The 21,212-nt window shown below is 37.4% G+C and overlaps 1 protein-coding gene across 3 annotated transcripts in view; it reads right to left on the bottom strand.

The window, feature by feature from the left end:
* LOC136864349 (protein trapped in endoderm-1) overlaps positions 1-21,212 on the bottom strand; it is a 379,889-nt gene that overhangs the window by 52,289 nt on the left and 306,388 nt on the right. For all 3 annotated transcript variants that reach the window (XR_010859295.2, XM_067141228.2, XM_067141229.2), the window contains exon 4: positions 652-957. Coding sequence is in view for 2 of the 3 variants with exons in the window: in XM_067141228.2 (XP_066997329.1) it covers positions 652-957 (306 nt within the window). In the remaining variant the exon portion in view is untranslated. The remainder of the gene's footprint in view (positions 1-651; positions 958-21,212) is intronic.

Genomic DNA, 21,212 nt, shown 5'->3' with positions numbered 1-21,212 from the left:
GAAATTTATTGAACATCTCCATTGGTAAGTTATCCCAATCCCTAACTCCTCTTCCTATAAACAAATATTTGCCCCAATAGATATTTGGGATCTGTAAGTGGAGAGAACATACAGTCATACAGATATTCTGTGACCTTGATAGGTTCCGGTCTCTAAAATACAGCATAGCATAGCATCACAAAGCATAACATACTCATCTGCAATGGGAACTTTGCCGCACACACAAGTGCAGTACGATGAAAACAGATTAGTGGGATCAAGTATGAAACAAAATATAACATAAATTGTTGTTCACTACTGAATGCAATGAATGTAAGCTGTATATGGCCTTTCAATTTTTCAAGCCGGGCTTAGTGGCTCAGACGGTTGAGGCCTTCTGAACCCAACGTGGCAGGTTCGATCCTGGCTCAGCCCGGTGGTATTTGAAGGTGCTCAAATACATCAGCCTTGTGTCCGTAGATTTAATGGTACGTAAAAGAACTGTGGGACAAAATTCTGGCACATCGGCGTCTCCGAAAACCATAAAAGTAGTTAGTGGGACGTAAAGCAAATAACATTAAAAATTATTATTCAATTTTTCTACCTGGCAAACAAGAGATAGGAGCAATCTTGGTTGACTGCCATTGTACTATGTTGTCCATGTACACTCACCTGTGAGCTTGGAGCTTCTGGCGACTCTTTCGAACTTTCCAGTAAATACACGAGTAGGAAATGATTATGACAACACATGGAAGGAAAAATCCTAGAACAAATAGCAGTTTCTTTGGAGAGCTTCCATCTTTCTTGAGGATAGTGCAAGAGAATGTAGGAGGATCAAGTCCCAACCGACCCCATGCCTCAACCAAGGGAGGCACCATCATGGAGAAGCTGAAGCCCCATGCGAAAAGTAGCATCAGGCAGATGTAGCAAGGGGTGTACAGCTTATTGTAGAGGGTGTGGCATGAGATTAACATATACCTGAAAGAGAGAGTTCATGATTGATTAATCCTGCAAATTTTGAATTATATACCTTAATATGATGTTTGTGATAGAGCACATTATTAAATTACTTGGTTTTTTACTGATTCTTGTACAATTTTTTAAATTATACATGTCAGAACAAGTCTTACTGACGCTCTTTTCTATGGTAAATATAAAATTCCTTGAAGCAAGAACACAGGCTAGGGAAGGTGTAAAGATTTCGAAGTACAGTAACTGAAAAATTGAAAATTATGAAGACTGTGTGGACATTGCAAAATTTCTTGTGGTATGCCAAATGATATATTGTACATGGCATCATACTCAGTCCTCCAAAACTGTGCTGGTGTTAAATTTGAGATTGGGTTGTTATGATTTGACTGTGTGAATTTTCCCCAGGTTTTCTTTCATACCTTCTCAAAGAAAACACAAGAAAAACAGTAAATCCTCGATTTAACAGACTTCGGATATAACGGGCAGATGTTTGTCGTTTGTTTCTTGCACCTTCAAATGAAGCCCTAAAAGTATGTTTTACATTCTGTAAAACATTTCCTTTTGGAGCAAGGCTGCCATTTAGTTGATAATTGAATCAGGTTGTTGACAGATGCCAATGGCAGCATAGAGAACTGCATATTGGAGAGTAACATCGTTGCTATTTTGTTTCTTGACCTGTTCATGTGAACCTTTAATCTTGGTTCATCTTCAAGCTTCTTTATGGTCTGTCTGCTTTTGTAAGATTTGTAATTTTTGAGTACCTGTTCTGTGGTTTTAGTTGTTACTAAATTGTCATGGATATGTGTAGAAATATTTTGGTGCAGCTGAAGGAGGTAAGAGAAAACACATCGCTCCAAATGTAACTCTTGAATTGATAAACAGACAGGGAAGTGGTATATCAGTTACACACGTTTGTGAACTCTATGGGATAAAGAAATAAACTGTATCACTCATTCATAGAAATGAAGATAAAGTGATTCATTTTTCACTTAAATATTGTGTTGAAACAAGCTCAAAGAGTGGTTTCTCGGTGAAGGATAGGAAACATATGAAGTCAGCCCAAAACAAGGACCCAGAAGAATCTGTATACAAGTGGTTTGCTCAGTAACAGTCCAGTAAGCTTGCTCATAGTGTTGAGTTAAGAGTGGATGCAGAAAACTTAGCAAAACATATGGATATAGTATTCTGGGCAAATGATGGGTGATTTTGGTGCTTTTTGTAAACACCATGGTATCACCAACAGAAAAACATTTTTAAGTTTTCAAGACATCAGAATTCCATGCAGTCATGAAGAGGGTGGAGGATGGTCTTAGGGAAAGTGTTGTTGAAGAAATGACCGGATGATGATGGTGATCCAGATTATCAAATTCTAAGCCAAGAAGAGATACCAGAAGATGTTCTGCAGGGCAAGGAAGAAAAGAGGTGGTGTAAAGAGGTAAAAGTGCTGGCACGGATTAAGTCGAAACTTTCAAGTACGGTAACAGATAAAGGATTAAATTAAATATGAGGGTGTCCTTCTGCCTGAAGTTTACTATGTAAATGAGACAGGTCTTTCCTTTTGAGCTGTTCCCAAAAATACCCAAACTTACAGACATGAAAGCACCAAACTGGTTCATAAACTAAACCAGAAGCACATTTCTGCCTTACTGCCATTGCTGATGATATGGTGGTATAGTGCAGGGGTTCTCAAACTTTTTCTGTCTTGCCCCTCCTCTGAAACATGGAATATCTAGTGCCCACAACCCCCCCCTCCCCCAATTCTTCTTTCCTTCCTTAGTGCTTCTCATAGGCTACTTTGCACAAAAACAGATCATGAGATCTACAGTATTTGCTTCTGTCTAATTACTTCAACTACCAGTTATAATAATAATAATAATAATAATAATAATAATAATAATAATAATAATAATAATAATAATAATAATAATAATAATAATAATAATAATAATAATAATAATAATAATAATAATAATAATAATAATAATAATAATATAAAACACAATTTACTATTCTTAGAGCACATCAGATTTTAACAACTTTTTGTAAAAAAAAAAGTTCATTCTTTTGTATTAGTCCAAGGTGTTGAAAGTTAACTATTACTACTTGCTTATAAAAAAAGAAACAACGGCTGCATGTGCAGTTATTGGAATTGAACAGATTTTGTTTATTTCACTAATTAGTTCTTTAGCTGTGGTGCCTGTGTTGCTTTTAATTAATGTAGAATGCTTTTCATATTTGAAAGCTCGTGACTTATGAATGACAGTAGCAATAATATCTACCATTTTCAACATTTAACTGTGAATTTGAAAGAATGTTATGTTTGAACTCTTCACTCCCCCCAAAAAGAAGAGTAAAATAGAAGAATTAAAAAGGTAGATACATGGTTCAGAATTCAGTAATTCTCTGACACTTACTGGATTAATGTGATGGGTGAGCTTCAGTGAGAACTTGTAAGTAGTTTTTAACATTATAATTGTTGTAATTAGTTTTTCTGAGTATAAATGTTGATAAAATCCAATAATACATTTTGAACAACATCAGGATCCTGATCTAACTTTGAGGTGTTATGTTGACTTAACAGGTGAATTATGTCCCATTCAAACTATTGTAACAAGGACTAAATCTTAATTATAAGTATTTTAATGTATTGAATAGATGGTTGATCAAATAAATAATTTGTAATTTTAAGAAGTACATTGAATTTCAATATGGACTCATAATGATAATGATTAAGTTACTTGTAATTTTAAAGCCAACCAGGCTAGTATAAAAACCAATAAGTACCTTCACCTCAAGGTTAAAATCAGTAACATTTCTGAAGACATATGTTTCTTAAAGGAATGTCTGAAGCTTAGATTAGTCCCAAAATTTCTAAAACCAGTTCAAAAAAAAAAAGCATTCCAACCTCCAATTTAATAGATAGTCAAAATAAAGTTAACGGGATCTGGTTTAAAAACTATATTAAGTTACTGTACAAAAAGAAGTAATTTTTAAATTTACAACTATATCGAGCACATTTAACTATTTCCCAATATTTATTCCCATTAGAATGGAATTCATTCCTAAGGTATGCTAATAATAAACTAATGGACATACTGAACAAGAAACAAGAAACACTGGACAGTAAGCTTGCTCATCTTAAAGAAACCAAACCGAAATTTTATGACCAAAACACAGGAATAAGAAAACCTACTTCTTCTTTAAGCAACATTCCCACCACAGTTAATTTGTCAGATACTAGTTTTTTAGGTAGAGAAAAGAATCTTCTCAACAAAGGTTTGAAATTCAATTGGCCCAGTTCACACAAAATTAATGACGTAATCAGTGGCGAAGCGTGAACTAAGCAAGGGGGTAGACAGAGATTTATTTTATTTAAACAGTTCCAATCATATTATTATTATTATAATAAGGAATTTTGTTTTAGACGCATACCTCTGTATTCAGTAGTATATTAATGACTGAAAATAAGACAAACCCTATAACAACCTATAGCTCTACGTGCACTTCATTTATTTTTAAATATAGACGAAATATGCCGCGGGAGTTGTGAAATAACAACATACTTTTAAAATAAAAAATAGCAATATATTTCATTGTTATGTCGATTTAATAAGAGAGATAAGAAATAAATAGTTGTTCGTACAAGTCATTTTAAACAATATTGTAAATGAGTTTAATCCGCCTGTCCTTCATTTCGGCAAATAAATCTATTACTTTCGTCTTGAAGTCAGGCGTCTTGCCAAGATTCCACAGAAATTCCTTCTCTATAGCTAGAGTTCCCAAGTTAGACAGTCTCTGGTTGGTCATCCAATTCCTTAAATACGTTTTAATTCGTTGGAAGGCACTCATAGCGCGTTCAATAGAAACTGCCTTTAACGGAATATACAGCATCAAGTTAAGCAATTTTTTTCCGTATGCGTACTCTAGAATACCTTATTAAGACGGGAAGCTAATAGTTGTTGGGATTATAATACCGCAACTAACATTGGCGGGCAAGAAAATGCACGTACTTGAATGGTTTTGATGTTGTCATTCATTTATTAGGTGTAAGTTTACTATACTTCGTATTTGAATATTATTAATTTATTTTTAGACGTGTCTTATAATAAAGTAAATTCAAATTAATTACATTAAAAGCATGTCTGTGATGGTAGCCAATAAGAGCACCTTTACAGGAGAGATCCAAACACTAGCCAATGAGAGCAAGAAGAGACGCTGGTAAGTCTGTCTACTGGGCGGTGACATCTCGCTATAGGAAAGTCATAGTTCCACAGTCAGTGCCTACAGATAGCGTTGGTGTTGCTCTATCTGAAAGCTTTAAAAATCAAAGGGAAAATACACAGAACGGACAGCGTCTACTTTCGCCAACATGCTTCGTGTAACTGACGCGAACCTTAGCATTGCCGAAGTGAGAATAAAATAAGTAAAGCGGGGAATACAATAACGTCACGAATGTGGAAATAATTAATGTTCTAAAAACTAATTGCATTGACAAGACAATATTTCTTTCACAAAATGTTAAGGGACACGCTGTCTACCCGGTCTCCCCTGACGCTTCGCCCCTGGACGTAATTACTACAATTGTGGAGGTTGAATCTAATACAGAAAAACTCCCCTTAGGACAACAGAATGACACCAGGTATGAAATAAAAAAGAAGCTCCCCACCTTATTTAAAGAAATAAAAACAACTCCGATTCTACCCTTTTAAAATAACCCCATGAATTAAAAACCAAAATAAACTATAATAATCTAATTGTTACTAAAGCTGACAAAGGAAAAAAAACCAACTGAATAAGAGTGATTATGTTAAAACATGTATAATTTTCAGACAAGTCTTATTCAACAGTAAACAAAGAACCCATAGTAAAAATACAACATAATTTAAAAACACTACTTAAAATTTCAACGTTTCTCCTAAAAGAACAAGAATATAAAAAATTAGTTAACATGAATCCAAAAATACCTACAGCCAAAGCACTGCTCAAATTTCATAAAAAGTAAATACATATTCAACCAATTATTAATAGCAGATATAGCCCTACATACAAAACCTCGAAGTTTCTACACAGTTTTCTTTAGAAACATTTTAAATTCAATAACGAAGCTCCTATTCGAAACTCAATAGACTTTTGTGAAATATTAAATAAATTCAACCTACAACCCAAACACACAATGTGTTCCTTTGACATTACAAACATGTATCCCAATATACCTGTCAATGAAACTATCAATATTATCAAAGTTAATCTTTCTAGACAAGTAAATTTGAAATAGAAGACTTCGTTAAGTTATTAAATTTCGTACTAAACAACAACTACTTTACTTTCAACAATAAAATTTACCATCAGAAAGGTTTGGCAATGGTTGATCCCATTTCAGGAATTCTAGCAGATATATACATGGAAAATTTAGAACACAACAAGATAGTGACAAAAATTGAAGGACTTTGCTTACGGCTCTGGTGTGAGGATGACATTTTTCTAATAATAGACAAACAACACAACAATAGTGAAAAATCTTGAATTTCTAAATAATATAGGTATAAAATAAAGTTTACAAAAGAGGACGAGAATAACAACTCTATAAATTTTCTTGATATTAACAGAACACGTATAACTAACAAGTTTGATTTTCAAATTTACAGAAACCAAGTTAGTTGGCCATGCAGTTAGGAACGCGCAGCTGTGAGCTTGCATCGGGGAGATAGTAGGTTTCGAACCCCACTGTCGACATCCCTGAAGATGGTTTTCCGTGGTTGCCCATTTTCACACCAGGAAAATGCTGGGGTGTACCTTAAATAAGGCCACGGCCGCTTCCTTCCCATTCCTACGCCTTTCATATCCCATCATCGCCATAAGACCTATCTGTGTCGGTGCGATGTAAAGCAACTAGAAAAAAGAGAATTTACAGAAAACCAACTTATGCCCCAATAACAATAAAAAACAATTCTCTACACCCAAATTCCCATAAACGGGCAGCCTTTTATAGTTTAGTTTACAGAGCATTTAAAACACCCCTCTCGGCAAACAACCTAAAAAAGAATTGAATTATATAAAAGAGTTAGCAAAATTTAACGGTTACAGAACAGATATGATCAATAGAATTATCAACAAAGCCAAACTTAAATTAGTGACAAATCTCTCCCCGACTAAACCCAATAAATATAAATTTTCGACCTTCACATACAAAAATCCGGTTATTTATCAAGTCGCAAATCCTCTTTAAAAAAGAGCAAGACGTTAACATTGCCTTTAAGATTCAAAATACTAACCAGAATATACACTGACTGACAGAGCAAATGCAACACCAAGAAGGAGTGGTTCGAAAGGGATGAAAGTTGGGGAAAAAACAGAGACGGCACGGACGAATAATTGATGTTTATTTCAAACCGATATGCAGGTTACACAATGCGCACGGCATCGACTCAGTAGGATGTAGGACCACCGCGAGCGGCGATGCACGCAGAAACACGTCGAGGTACAGAGTCAATAAGAGTGCGGATGGTGTCCTGAGGGATAGTTCTCCATTCTTTGTCAACCATTTGCCACAGTTGGTCGTCAGTACGAGGCTGGGGCAGAGTTTGCAAACGGCGTCCAATGAGATCCCACACGTGTTCGACTGGTGAGAGATCCGGAGAGTACGCTGGCCACGGAAGCATCTGTACACCTCGTAGAGCCTGTTGGGAGATGCGAGCAGTGTGTGGGCGGGCATTATCCTGCTGAAACAGAGCATTGGGCAGCCCCTGAAGGAACGGGAGTGCCACCGGCCGCAGCACATGCTGCACGTAGCGGTGGGCATTTAACGTGCCTTGAATACGCACTAGAGGTGACGTGGAATCATACGCAATAGCGCCCCAAACCATGATGCCGCGTTGTCTAGCGGTAGGGCGCTCCACAGTTACTGCCGGATTTGACCTTTCTCCACGCCGACGCCACACTCGTCTGCGGTGACTATCACTGACAGAACAGAAGCGTGACTCATCGGAGAACACGACGTTCCGCCATTCCCTCATCCAAGTCGCTCTAGCCCGGCACCATGCCAGGCGTGCACGTCTATGCTGTGGAGTCTTCTGAGCGGACGCCGGGAGTGCAGGCCTCCTTCAACCAATCGACGGGAAATTGTTCTGGTCGATATTGGAACAGCACATGCTGAAGAATGGCGGTTGACGTGGCGTGCGGGGCTGCCACCGCTTGGCGGCGGATGCGCCGATCCTCGCGTGCTGACGTCACTCGGGCTGCGCCTGGACCCCTCGCACGTGCCACATGTCCCTGCGCCAACCATCTTCGCCACAGGCGCTGCACCGTGGACACATCCCTATGGGTATCGGCTGCGATTTGACGAAGCGACCAACCTGCCCTTCTCAGCCCGATCACCATACCCCTCGTAAAGTCGTCTGTCTGCTGGAAATGCCTCCGTTGACGGCGGCCTGGCATTCTTAGCTATACACGTGTCCTGTGGCACACGACAACACGTTCTACAATGACTGTCGGCTGAGAAATCACGGTACGAAGTGGGCCATTCGCCAACGCCGTGTCCCATTTATCGTTCGCTACGTGCGCAGCACAGCGGCGCATTTCACATCATGAGCATACCTCAGTGACGTCAGTCTACCCTGCAATTGGCATAAATTTCTGACCACTCCTTCTTGGTGTTGCATTTGCTCTGTCAGTCAGTGTATTTTTTTATCATAACAATGTCAACTTAACCAATAACTGCTATTCAGGCTTTGGAATACATAGACTTACTTGTTCACAATGCAATTTTTCTTACATTGGACAAACAGGTCGACCGAGCTCGATAGCTGCAGTCGCTTAAGTGCGGCCAGTATCCAGTATTCGGGAGATAGTAGGTTCGAACCCCACTGTCGGCAGCCCTGAAAATGGTTTTCCGTGGTTTCCCATTTTCACACCAGGCAAATGCCTGGGCTGTACCGTAATTAAGGCCACGGCCGCTTCCTCCCCACTCCTAGCCCTTCCTTGTCCCATCGTCGCCATAAGACCTATCTGTGTCGGTGCGACGTAAAGCAACTAGCAAAAAAAAAACAGGTCGCAGTTTTAAACTAGATATTTAGAACATTTTAACGCATCAAAACACAATAAATTCTCCGCAGTGAGTTCTCATATGAAGGAAACTGGACATCTATTTACCACAATAGAACAAGATTTAAAGATAATTAAAAGAATAGGAAAAAGGCAATTTAATGACCGAGTTCAAAAACATATACATCTATTTAGACCAATACTTCAATAAAAACCAGAACTTAAACAATGTAATAGAAATAAAAAGCCCTCTATATGAAGAAATTCCGAAATAACTACAAAACTTAAATTTAGAAGATAGTAGTTTTTTAAGTCTTTAAATCTACGTCTTTAAATACTCCCACTATACCAGCAGATACAACGCCCCCTCTTCTGCTTCCATCAATTCCCCTCCGCACACAACACGCGATCCTAAAGGACCGGCCACCCCTCCTTCCCCGACACACCCCACGCTACAACATCCACACTGTTACAACACGAGAAGCAGTAACGCAGCGACTGTCAGCCATTCCAGCGCAGTTAACACTGCTAGACAACATTACAACAGTCAAGGGGGGGGTATAAGTGATAAACCGTCAGCAATACCATTCAAATCAGATTATTCCCATTGGCATCTAAATTTACATAGCTTCTTTTAATTGCAGACTTTCAACACGTATTCCGCAATCCTCTTGCTGCCCATATACAACATCTAACATAAATGTTTGAACGTCCCCTTTTAACCAACTCGCTTAGATAGCAACAATACCAGCCTTATAAACCAAGCAGTGCTAATCAGTTCCTCTAACATCTACAACAACATTATTATAACTATGAATGGAGGACGATACCGGTTACGACAAATAATTTACGTTAAAGTTCATTTGGAAGCTAATAAAAATCAGAAATATCTCTCAATGATAGACAGCCTAAAAAACTTTAATGTGAATATCCTCTATTTTTAATGGTATATGTTCTAAAATGATATTTAAGCTGATTTGAACACAAAATTTTAACCAGATTTTTACAACAGAAGTCATTAGTTTGTGATACGTAACAACATTCACCTAATGAGCTTCAAGTTGGAATGAGTTTCCTGAAAGTTTAGACATTCTAACTTAAAAGACTTCAACAGTTTGTTATATTTTACTTTACACCATATTCATTCAATGTGTTTATATCTAGTCAATCTACAATTCCAGCCAAGCTATTGGCCTTTATATATTTTTAAACTACAACTGTTTTCAATTCCAATATAAGAACTTATAGTTAGTTTTTAAGATTATAAATGTTGATAAAATCCTGATCTAACTTTGAGGTGTTATGACGGCTGATGATGCCTGTAAAACAGGCGAACATGCCCCATTCAAACTATTATAACAAGGATTAAATCCTATTATAAAGATGTTTATATATTGAATATGTGGTTGCTCAAATAAATAATTTGTAATTTTAAGAAGTACATACCGCTTAGTCAAGAAGCTCGTTTCCTTTTTCCGAAGTCTTCCCAGCCCAAACTTTGCAACATTTTTGTAACGCTACTCTTTTGTCGGAAATCACCCAGAACAAATCAAGCTGCTTTTCTTTGTTTTTTTCCATTTCTCGAATCAAGTAATCCTGGTGAGAGTCACATACACTGTAATCATACTCTAGTTGGGGTCTTACCAGAGACTTATATTCCCTCTCCTTTACATCCTTACTACAACCTCTAAACACCCTCATAACCATGTGCAGAGATCTATACCCTTTCTTTACAATACTGTTTATAAGATTACCCCAATAAAGATCTTACCTTATAATAATGTCTAGGTACTTACAATGATTCCCATAAGGAACTTTCACCCCATCAACGCAGTAATTAAAACTGAGAGGACATTTCCTATTGTGAAACTCACAACCTGACTTTTAACACCGTTTATCATCATACCATTGCGTACTGTCCATCCAAAAACATTATCGAGGTCATTTTGCAGTTGCTCACAATCTTGTAACTTATTTATTACTCTATACTGTACCAGGAAAAGACGTTGAAACAGGAGCATGAGATGGGTCTTAGGGAGTGAGCGGTTCTTAGGAGCTGGTACAGAGAGAGGTACTTGCAGTGCAAAATAATAGATGGTTCATTTCTCGTACTAGCTTTATTCAATTTATCTAAGATGCAGAAAATCCTATTATTTCGCGAGTAAAATCAAATTAACAGTAACTTCTTTCTTGTAAGAACTGTTATTTGCACTTTCAAAATCTCAAAATATTTTTGTAGTAAACGAAAATGAATCACTTTCATGAAAATGAATGTTTCGTTCAGATTTCCTACAGTCTTTTTTAAAAATATGATATTATTCGTAAATTCAATACAACACTTAAATTATTCTCTTCTTGCAACCTATAGCCCTTCTAATGAAATTCCTACAGTCCGTTTAAGAATTGCTATCACTGAGGAATTATATAAAATTATTATGCGAAAACCTTTTAAAGTTTTGAGTTCTTTGAATATTCACTTGAATATTAAGAAAAAATTATCACTGAAAATTATGAACTTCAGAGTTCTTTGAATGTTCACTTGAAAATGAAGTTATCAACTCACGAAATCGTATTATGAATTAGTGACTGAATTTAATACCTTTGAAATGACTTCAAGATTTATCACTGCCTTTATAGTTCAAATAGTATTGATTAAATGCACTCATATCACCTGAGATATTATTCGAGCTGGAACTGATGATGTGTAGTACAGCATCGATGAATTCCACTGATTCGTGATGTACCATCACCCACATCGTCCCGCGTCGTATCTCGTACCATCTCCCGTGTCGTCCCGTGTCGTCCCGCGTCGTCCCGCGTCGTCCCGCGTCGTCCCGCGTCGTATCTCGTTCAGGTTAACATGGTGAAAGCAACACTCAGTCAAGATTTCTCTGTCACGCGTTAGATCGTAATGACACGAGAAAGTTCAATTGACACTTTGACTTCTAAAGAGTGTTGAATTAATACGATTTTATCTGTTTGAAGTCAGAAACGATAGCACTAAGTATCACAGTTCGTGCCACAGTCGACCACTTAAATTGAACTCAAAACACACTCTAGAGTAAAGATATTCGACACCTTGAATTAAAAGTACAGTTCTGGACTCTAAACTATAGTCCTTGGTTCGAAATACTGTTTTACAGCACAGCTCATAGCACAGTTTATCTCTTTACATTATTTGCAGTTTATAGTACAGTTCATTCTACAAGTATGTTCAAGAAAATAAAATCACAGTCTCTTTAGATTTACGTTGTTTAGCTGAGAATGATATCAAATATTACCGTATTGTGAAGTGCGAGTCGCAGTTAGTTAACCGCACACGGATGTGTTTAAATGTTCTTGAATGTTTGCTACAACAAATATTAAGTAAATATAAACTGTCAGTTTCCTTCAACTATGTTAGTTTTGTCTAAACTTACTGAAAAATGGCCTTAATATTCAATGAATAATCTTGTATGACTGTTCATAAATACATCACATTCGATAATTTAATCACCGAAAGTATGTCAAGTTCGAGACATCAAGAATTCTACTAAGTTATAAAAATATAAAAATGGTGTGTGGCTTTTAGTGCCGGGAGTGTCCGAAGATATGTTCGGCTCGCCAGGTGCAGGTCTTTTGATTTGACTCCCCCGTAGGCGACCTGCACATCACAATGAGGATGAAATGATGATGAAGACGACACATACACCCAGCCCCGTGCCAGCGAATTTAACCAACGACGGTTAAAATTCCCGACCCTGCCGGGAATCGAACCCGGGACCGCTGTGACCAAAGGCCAGCACACTAACCATTTAGCCATGGAGCCGGACTCTACTAAGTTATAAGTCTCACAGATACGAAAGTCCTAAGTCTGAATAACACTTGGTTAAATGCTCAAGTTACATTATCATCTGTAGTGAATTTTTACAAATCTCATGTAGCACTGGTTAAACCTTAAAGTTTACATTAGCATAGGTTAAGAAATGTATAAGTCCGAGTTACTTTTGGCACAGGCTGAATATTTCCATTATCAATGCACGATTGAAATTTTCACAAGTCCGGCGAACAGTATTACGGACGATACAGTTTCACATTCGCGGCCCGTATAACGTCGGTTCGACATACCGCCGTGGTTGAGTTACGATGCATAATTAATCTTGCTTCCTTTATGCACAGGGGCTACTATAGCAACTCTCCATTCATTTGGTATAGCTCCTTCATGCAAACAATAATCTAATAAGTACTTCAGATATGGTACTCTATCCCAACCAATTATCTTATCTTATCTTATCTTATCTTATCTTATCTTATCTTATCTTATCTTATCTTATCTTATCTTATCTTATCTTATCGATTCCAGGCTCTTTTCTAGTTTTCAAATGTTGTATCTTATTGTAAGTGTTGTTGTTATCATAGGCAAATTTGAATACTTCTTTAGTATTAGTCACCTCCTCTAAAAGGACATTATCGCTGTAACCAACAATCTTTACATACTGCTGACTGAATACTTCTGCCTTTTGTGGATCCTCACACACCCCCTTGTTCATTCATGATTCCTGGCATGTCCTTCTTTGAACCTGTTTCTGCCTTAAAGTACCTATTCATACCCTTCCATTTTTCATAAAAAATTGGTATGACTGCCAATTATGCTTGTCATCATGTTATCCTTTTTTGCTACTTGCTTACGTCGCACCGGCACAGATTGGTCTTATGGCGGCGATGGGATAGGAACGGCCTAGGAATGGAAAGGAATCGGCCGTGGCCTTAGTTAAGGTACAGCCCCAGCATTTGCCTTGTGTGAAAATGAGAAACCACGGAAAACCACCTTCAGAGCTGCCGATAGTGTGGTACGAACTCACTATCTCCCGATTACTGGATACTGGCTGCACTTAAACGGCTACAGCTATCGAGCTCGGTCATGTTATCCTTAGCTGACTTCTTTGCTGGATTCAATTTCCTGGTATGTTCCTTCGGTTTCTCATTACTTACACAGCCATTTCTAACGCTATTTCTTATCCAATCTGCACCTCCTTCTTAGTCTCTTTATTTCTCTGTTATACTATAGTGGGTCTTTATCATTCTTTACCACATTTAAAGGTATAAACCTACAAAGCTGTTTTTACATTCCTCAACGATTGCCTTAAACCCATCCCAGAGTCTGTTTACCTTTTTATATAGTGTTTTCCACCGATCATAGTTACTTTTTTAAACTCTCTCTTCCCTGCTTTATCAGCCACATGGTACTGCCTAATAGTTCTACTTTCAAGACCTTCCTTTCCATCACATTTATTTTTACATTTATTTACAACAAAGCTACTTCGTGATCACTAATACCATCTATTAGGTACTTCGGTTTCTCTACAGAGCTTATCTGGTTTTACTAGTACCACATCCAGAATATTCTTCCCTCTAGTTGGTTTCACCACTTTCTGAATCAGCTGTCCTTCCCATACTAACTTATTTGTCATTTGTTGGTCATGCTTCCTGTTGTTAGCATTACCTTCCCAATTGACATTTGGTAAATTGAGATCTCCCGCTACAATCACATTCCTTTGCATATTGTTTCCCACATAGCTGATTATCTTATCAAATAGTTCTGAATCAGCATCAGTGCTACCCTTTCCCAGTCTGTACACTCCAAAGACATCAAGTTGCCTATTACCTTTAGAAATTAGCCTTACATCTAGAATTTCATGTCTGTCCTCTTTAACTTTTTCGTAGCTTACAAATTCTTCCTGCACCAGAATGAATACTCCCCCTCCTACCATTCCTATCCTATCTCTATGATTCACACTCCAGTTCCGTGTGAACATTTCTGCATCCATTATATGATTTCTCTGCCATGATTCAACTCCTAATACAATATCTGGTAAGTATATATCTATGAAATTACTTAATTCTATTCCTTTATTTATAATACTTCTACAGTTCAACATTAACATTTTTATATCATCCCTACTTGGTTTCCAGATCTCTGTACCCTCATCACCGCTCCCTGGACCACCCCGTTTCCCTGAAAGTATCTCCCTATAACACTTCTAAACAAATTGCCTAACTTATACGTACCACTGCGGTTTAAGTGAAGACCATCTGAGCACAGATCCCTATCTCCTAGCCACCCATTAGGATCTAGAAATCTCACTCCCAGTTTCCCACATACCCACTCCACAGTTTCATTTAAATCCCCACTCACCTTCCAGTCAGTATCCCTGCTGCACAGTATTCCACTGATAACAATCTCCGCTCCCTTCAACTTCACCCGTGCTGCATTTACCAGATCCCATACATCCCCAACTATGTTGGTACTTACATCTGCTTTTCTTATGTTGTTGGTACCAACATGAAACACTACCACTTTCTCCATTCCCTCCTCCTTCTCTTCTACTTTCCTCAAGATCTGCCTCAACCTAATTCCTGGATAACACTCTACACTGGTTCCCTTTCCTCCATGAACTTTCCCCACATGTCTAACAATGGAATCCCCCATGAACAGAGCCTCAACCCTACCCTGCTAATTTTGTTCCCCTCCCCTCCTGGTCAGCCCTATCTTTCCAGACAGCTACAGAATCTACTTCCTCCTGCCTTTTTCCCTCCCATGGCCCAGTTCTGCCAATCTTTTCCTATCTTCTACTGCACATTACCCTTTCCTACCTTTTCCCTTCCTCCTACTTCCACACATCTCAGCAAGAGTTCCCTGTTCCTCATCTTCCCTCTATTGTTCTACCTGCACTGACTCGTACCGATTTCTGACTAGACACCTGTCTCCAATTCTGATCCTGAATAGAGCCCTTCGCCTGCAATCTCTTTAACCTTACAACATTAGACCACTTGTCTTCTATAATTCCCCCCTTTTTCTCCCATCCCTCTTTTACACCTACTGTATCCTTTACATTGTTTGAGGGAGGAGTAGATTCCTTCCTCTTTTCTGAGAGATTCCTAATTATCTCCCTCAAAGTCTCCAACACTTCCCTCATACTCCTTAATGCCTGGCCACACCCACATTTCCTACACTTGCACTCCTTAGCCATTCTTTACAGAAAAATGAAAAGAGAGGAAAAATATAAAAACTTATTATGTGGAAAAAATGAAAGGAAAGAAATATTGTCTAGGATAGTACACAAGTATCACATGACAATAACGTAATTAATATACTGCTGAAGTTTCTGAAAATTTATCTACGAATTTTGACAAAGATTTTCGAGGTGTGCCATGGCATTTTAACTAATTTTGCCAAAAGCTAACTCATTTTCCTCCAGGATTTCATTCAGACAAGAAACCATCTCACAGTTACATTTGTCCGTCTTGGTTTTCCAAAAATAAAGTTTTCTCTTAAATGCAAGTACTTTCTTTCTTAGAAAGACAACATTACTATTTTGTCCTTGAAGTGACACGTTAAGATCATTTAGTTTATCAAATACGCAGCCAGGTAGCACAGTATTAGAAGCCATTTTTCATCCAGAAACAGAGCTGCGAGTGTAGGATTGGTGTCCAATAGGAAAAGACAAAGTTCATTCTTCAGCTCCACAATTCGACAAAGGACTCGACCACGAGACAGCCAACTATCTCCATGTGCAATAGAAGCGAATCATGTGTAGATCGCATCTCTTCACCAAAAATGGAAAATAGCCTACTGTTTAAAGCCCTTGCTTTCACAAAATTTACAACTCTGATTGCATCATTCAACACTTTATTGACTTCTGGTGTAATACTTGCCCTATGTAACAGCCCTAAATGCAGATCAATGATTATTCATCATGCAATGTGTGAATTTTACACAATTAGTAACAGCACTCACTCTTGCTCTGAACCCCTTTTAGTTCCAGTAAATGCCACGGCCCGCCGGTACATATACCAACATAATTTGCCCATGACAGATTGTTGTCAGTGGAAAAGGAATTCACAAGAGAGAAAATATCTTCGCCTGTAGTTCTCCCTTCCAGAGCTTTACAAAATAGAAAATCCTCATGCATTTCATTTTCACGACAATAGTGTACAAGAACAAGAAGCTGGGCACTATTTACGATATCACGTTATGAAGTAGCAGGGCAGATTTTGCGCAATCATGAAGACGTGGTAGCAATTGATGTTTTATGTCAGAGGCTATTGTATCAATACAACGAGCCACTGTGTCATATGAGAACGGTATCGACTTCAGACACTCGCCGAACTTATCTCCATGCATGATCGCGCACATCTTCACGGCTGCAGGAAGAAGTAATTTCTTACCAATGACAAGTGGTGATTTGGATTTTGCAATTAAATAAAATACAAAGGCTGCTCTTAGCGTTTTTTAGGAACCGTTATGTGCACTCCAAGGAATCTGACATATCCTTTTAGATGTCGCTCTTGACGCTTAAAAATTCTATAGGTTTACTCACCCAGTCTGGTTGTTTTGTCTGCAAATGTCTCTTAAGTTTCACAGGCTTCAAACTGTCGTTAGCTAAAATCTCCAAACCAAGAACGCATTGAGGCCGTTCCTGATTATACGAAATAATGCTGGTAAAGCCTAATGTCAGATAACTGTCTTGATATTTACACACTTTGCTTTTGGGTGTAGAATTAATGTTGCTGGTGATAGCAGAAGTAGAATTGGAAGAACAATGTACTTCGCTTATATTTAAATCTTGTTCTTTATTAGGACTGAATATTTTCGAAGGAGGGCAAGCACTCGATAAATCACTTCCATGGAGTATCTTTTTACCACTGCTAATAAACCACTTATCCGTGGATATGGCGCTACTTGTAACAGTTTGTTATACATCGGGCTAATCACTTCCACTAAACACGCACTAGAATTCACCTGTTCACTCACTGTCTTTGAAATTACTGCAAAGGCCTGGCAGTAATAGAAGAATCTATTCTTGTAAGGAAGTGGCGGTCACATTGTCAAGTGGTTCATTGTCAAAAATGGCGGTTAAGTGCTTGGTAAGGTGATATCGCTGCGGGTGGCGGTTGAAAGAGTGCTGTGTGGGAAATGTTACTTGCACCTTTTCTCAGAATACGTGCAGGCTGGGTCTACTGGTCAGTTCTTGTGAAATAAGACAGCAAAAATACGTGTTTATTAGTCTTGAATTGCTGTGGAATAGCTTCCTGCCTAGGTTAATGGATGTGAGAATCTGAGGATAGCAATATTTAATACAGAATATTAAATATAAATATTTCAATCAGAGCCGGTGCCCGCCTTTATCATTCTCCATGCCCCACACTTTGAAGACCACTGGTATAGTGGTTGGGAAAGCAGAAAAACCTAGCAGTTTGAAAGATAATATGAATCAGCTGCCAGTCATTTATTCAAGTTTGAGGAATGCCTGGTTTACAATTAATACTTTTTCTTTCTGGTTACTCAGTGACTTTGTACCAGAAATCCAGCAACATCAAGAAGAGATTCCAAAAATTACCTTTCAAGGAATGATAGCTGTTTTATTTCTCAACAATGCACCAGTCCATCCTAATGCTGAAAAGTTGGTTAGTGTGAATGGACAAATAAATTGTCACCCTACTTCCAAATACCACTTCACTAATACAGCTGATCGACCAGAGACTCGCTATTTGGCTGCAAGCAGTTGTACAAGAAATTTCTTGAAGAAGTATTGGTCGTTCACTGCAAAATTTTGTGTGGATATAGCATTGACTCTGCTGTCTTTAATTTTGTTGCTGCAAGAAAGGAGATGAAAACCATAACTTCAGCCAATGCCTGGAAAAATCTGCTACAAGACATAGAGCCTTAGAACGATTTTTAAGCTTTCGAGACACTGGAATTCTATGCAGTCATAAAGAGGGCGTAGGAAACTGTTGTTGAAGAATGGCTAGACAATGATGATGGTGATCAAGGTTATAAAATTCTAAGCCAAGAAGAGATAGCAGAAAGTGTTCTGCAGGGTGAAGAAGAAGACTATGATATCTGTTACTGTGTAGATTATTATTATTATTAATAATAATAATAATAATAATAATAATAATAATAATAATAATAATAATAATAATAATAATAATAATAATAATAATAATAATAATAATAATAATAATAATCTGTCCAAGTATTTAGTTTTTGCTACATTTCTATTGTTTCAGTTACCCTGTTATAATTAGGATATACCTGAGCTCAGTTTAGAATTGTAGTGTAGTTATTTTATTACATAGTGTCTTGCTTTCTTTATTGTTGTGTAATCCTTTCTTATTTCAGCATTTAACGGTTTTCATTTCTATTAGAGCATAGTAGGATATTATTATTATTATTATTATTATTATTATTATTATTATTATTATTATTATTATTATTATTGTACCGGAGGTACACCAACTCCGTACATTTAAACTAAGCGTCTTTTAAAAGGCCATCTGTAATATGAATAGTGACAACCTCTAATGGAAGAAGTTTGAACGTTTGTCGTCAGATATCTCTACTGTCGATTTATGTGTTCCCTCTGGTGAGAGGATGGACATTTAAATTTCGAGTGTATTCTGGTATTCATTGGTTGCCTAAACTGAATTGTTTGTAGATTGTTTTTTGTGTTCTAGGGTTACAAGCACTTCTATCACTTCCCGCCTATTTAATATAGTAGCCAATCAAGAATTATTGATATTTATAGTATATGTGAGTGGGTCCAGGGCTTCGGCTCAGAGAATTATGGAACCTTCCTCTCCGCTATAAAAGCTGGGACGTTTTGGGCCATGTTGTCTTTCGATCGCTTCATTCAAGAGGTTTAGAGTGTGTTCATAGAGGAGGCAGGGGTTTTCCTCGTCCATCTCCGGAAGACCCACCAGCTCAAGGTAATGGCAGATATCTTTTAATAATGTAATATACTCAGAAAGCTAGCTCGAGGGGATGGTTTGAAAAATTCTTTATTAATGTAAATCTTAACATCATCTTTTCTATGTAAATTTTCCAGCAAGTCTAAAGATTTTAGTCTGACTTAGGGAATAAAGAGTGTGAACCCTCTGTTATTCCCCTTCAACTTGGTATTGAGGTGACTATGATTTTGTAAATTTAGAACGTATCTCTTCCTTTTGTAATTTAAGTTTTCTATCCATCTAGTAAGCTCCGTACTATAGGCTTAGCCTCTGTGTTCCGGGCCATATGCCCACATAGAGTTTTATGAATTTCAAGTGAACTTCAAAGGAGTCCATGAGCTCGCCGCATAAGATTTTGATTTACGGCCAATAACATTAATCTTTTCTTTTTCCACTAAGGCCAGGTAGAATGGGCATTTATTGCCCCATGTTAAAATTTACTTTCAATTTAAATGTAATGTAGACTCTCGGGCGAGTAAGACAGTGGAATCTGGTTGTATTTTTATCTAATGTAAAAGTTAAACTGTGCCTTGGAAAAGCTTGAATCTTGTAAATTTTGGAGAGTAGCCTCCTAATTAATTGTGTGGAGCAAAGTTTCTCTTTCTAACGTTGTAAATTTTTGGAGCCCAGTCTGCTGACTTGTAATTGATTGTAGCAGTAGTACTCTTAATAATAGTGTAACGTTTTCATCTTTTAAAAATCATTATATCTATTGTACCTGATTTGAATGACTAATTGTATAAGAGCTGAAGAGCTCTCCTTTTGACTATCCAACTGCTTCTTGTTTAACAAAGTTTAAGATCATATTCTTCAAATAATATTTCCTATTTTAGAGTTTTTAATTATACTTTGGTCTTCTCTCTGTCCATTCATTCATGCCCGCACCTTCTTACACATCTTCTTTCCACGATATCCCCGGAACAATTATTATTATTATTATTATTATTATTATTATTATTATTATTATTATTATTATTATTATTATTATTATTATTATTATTATTATTATTATTGCTGCTACATATTTAGTTTGAGCTATCTTTATGTAGTTTCAATCACCCCACTATTCCTATTATTGTATAATTAAGATTTGCCTGAGTAGCAGTGCAGTGTAGTTATTTTATGGTAATATCATTCATGCTTTATTGTCATATCATCCTTGTGTAGTGCACAGTATTACTTTACTTGGATATTTTAATTCGTAGAATACACTATTTTATTTTTGTTGATTTTTCATATTTTATATTTCTGGGAAGAAGATTAAAGAGTAACCGAGGAATGCAGGTGTTGGGACTGTGGATGTGAGTGGTAATTAAGGAGTAGGGGGGAAGAGTTAGATGCTTTGAAGGAAATAGTTAGGATTCTAAAAGAGGATAGGAGTGAAGGCAGGTATCTCTAAAGAAATGTATAGGAATCGGCTGGTATACAAGAGGACCTATGGGGAAGCT

Source organism: Anabrus simplex, chromosome 2 (assembly GCF_040414725.1).
Source record: "Anabrus simplex isolate iqAnaSimp1 chromosome 2, ASM4041472v1, whole genome shotgun sequence".
In the NCBI taxonomy this organism is placed as follows: domain Eukaryota; kingdom Metazoa; phylum Arthropoda; class Insecta; order Orthoptera; family Tettigoniidae; genus Anabrus; species Anabrus simplex.
This window is presented reverse-complemented; position numbering and strand designations above follow the sequence as displayed.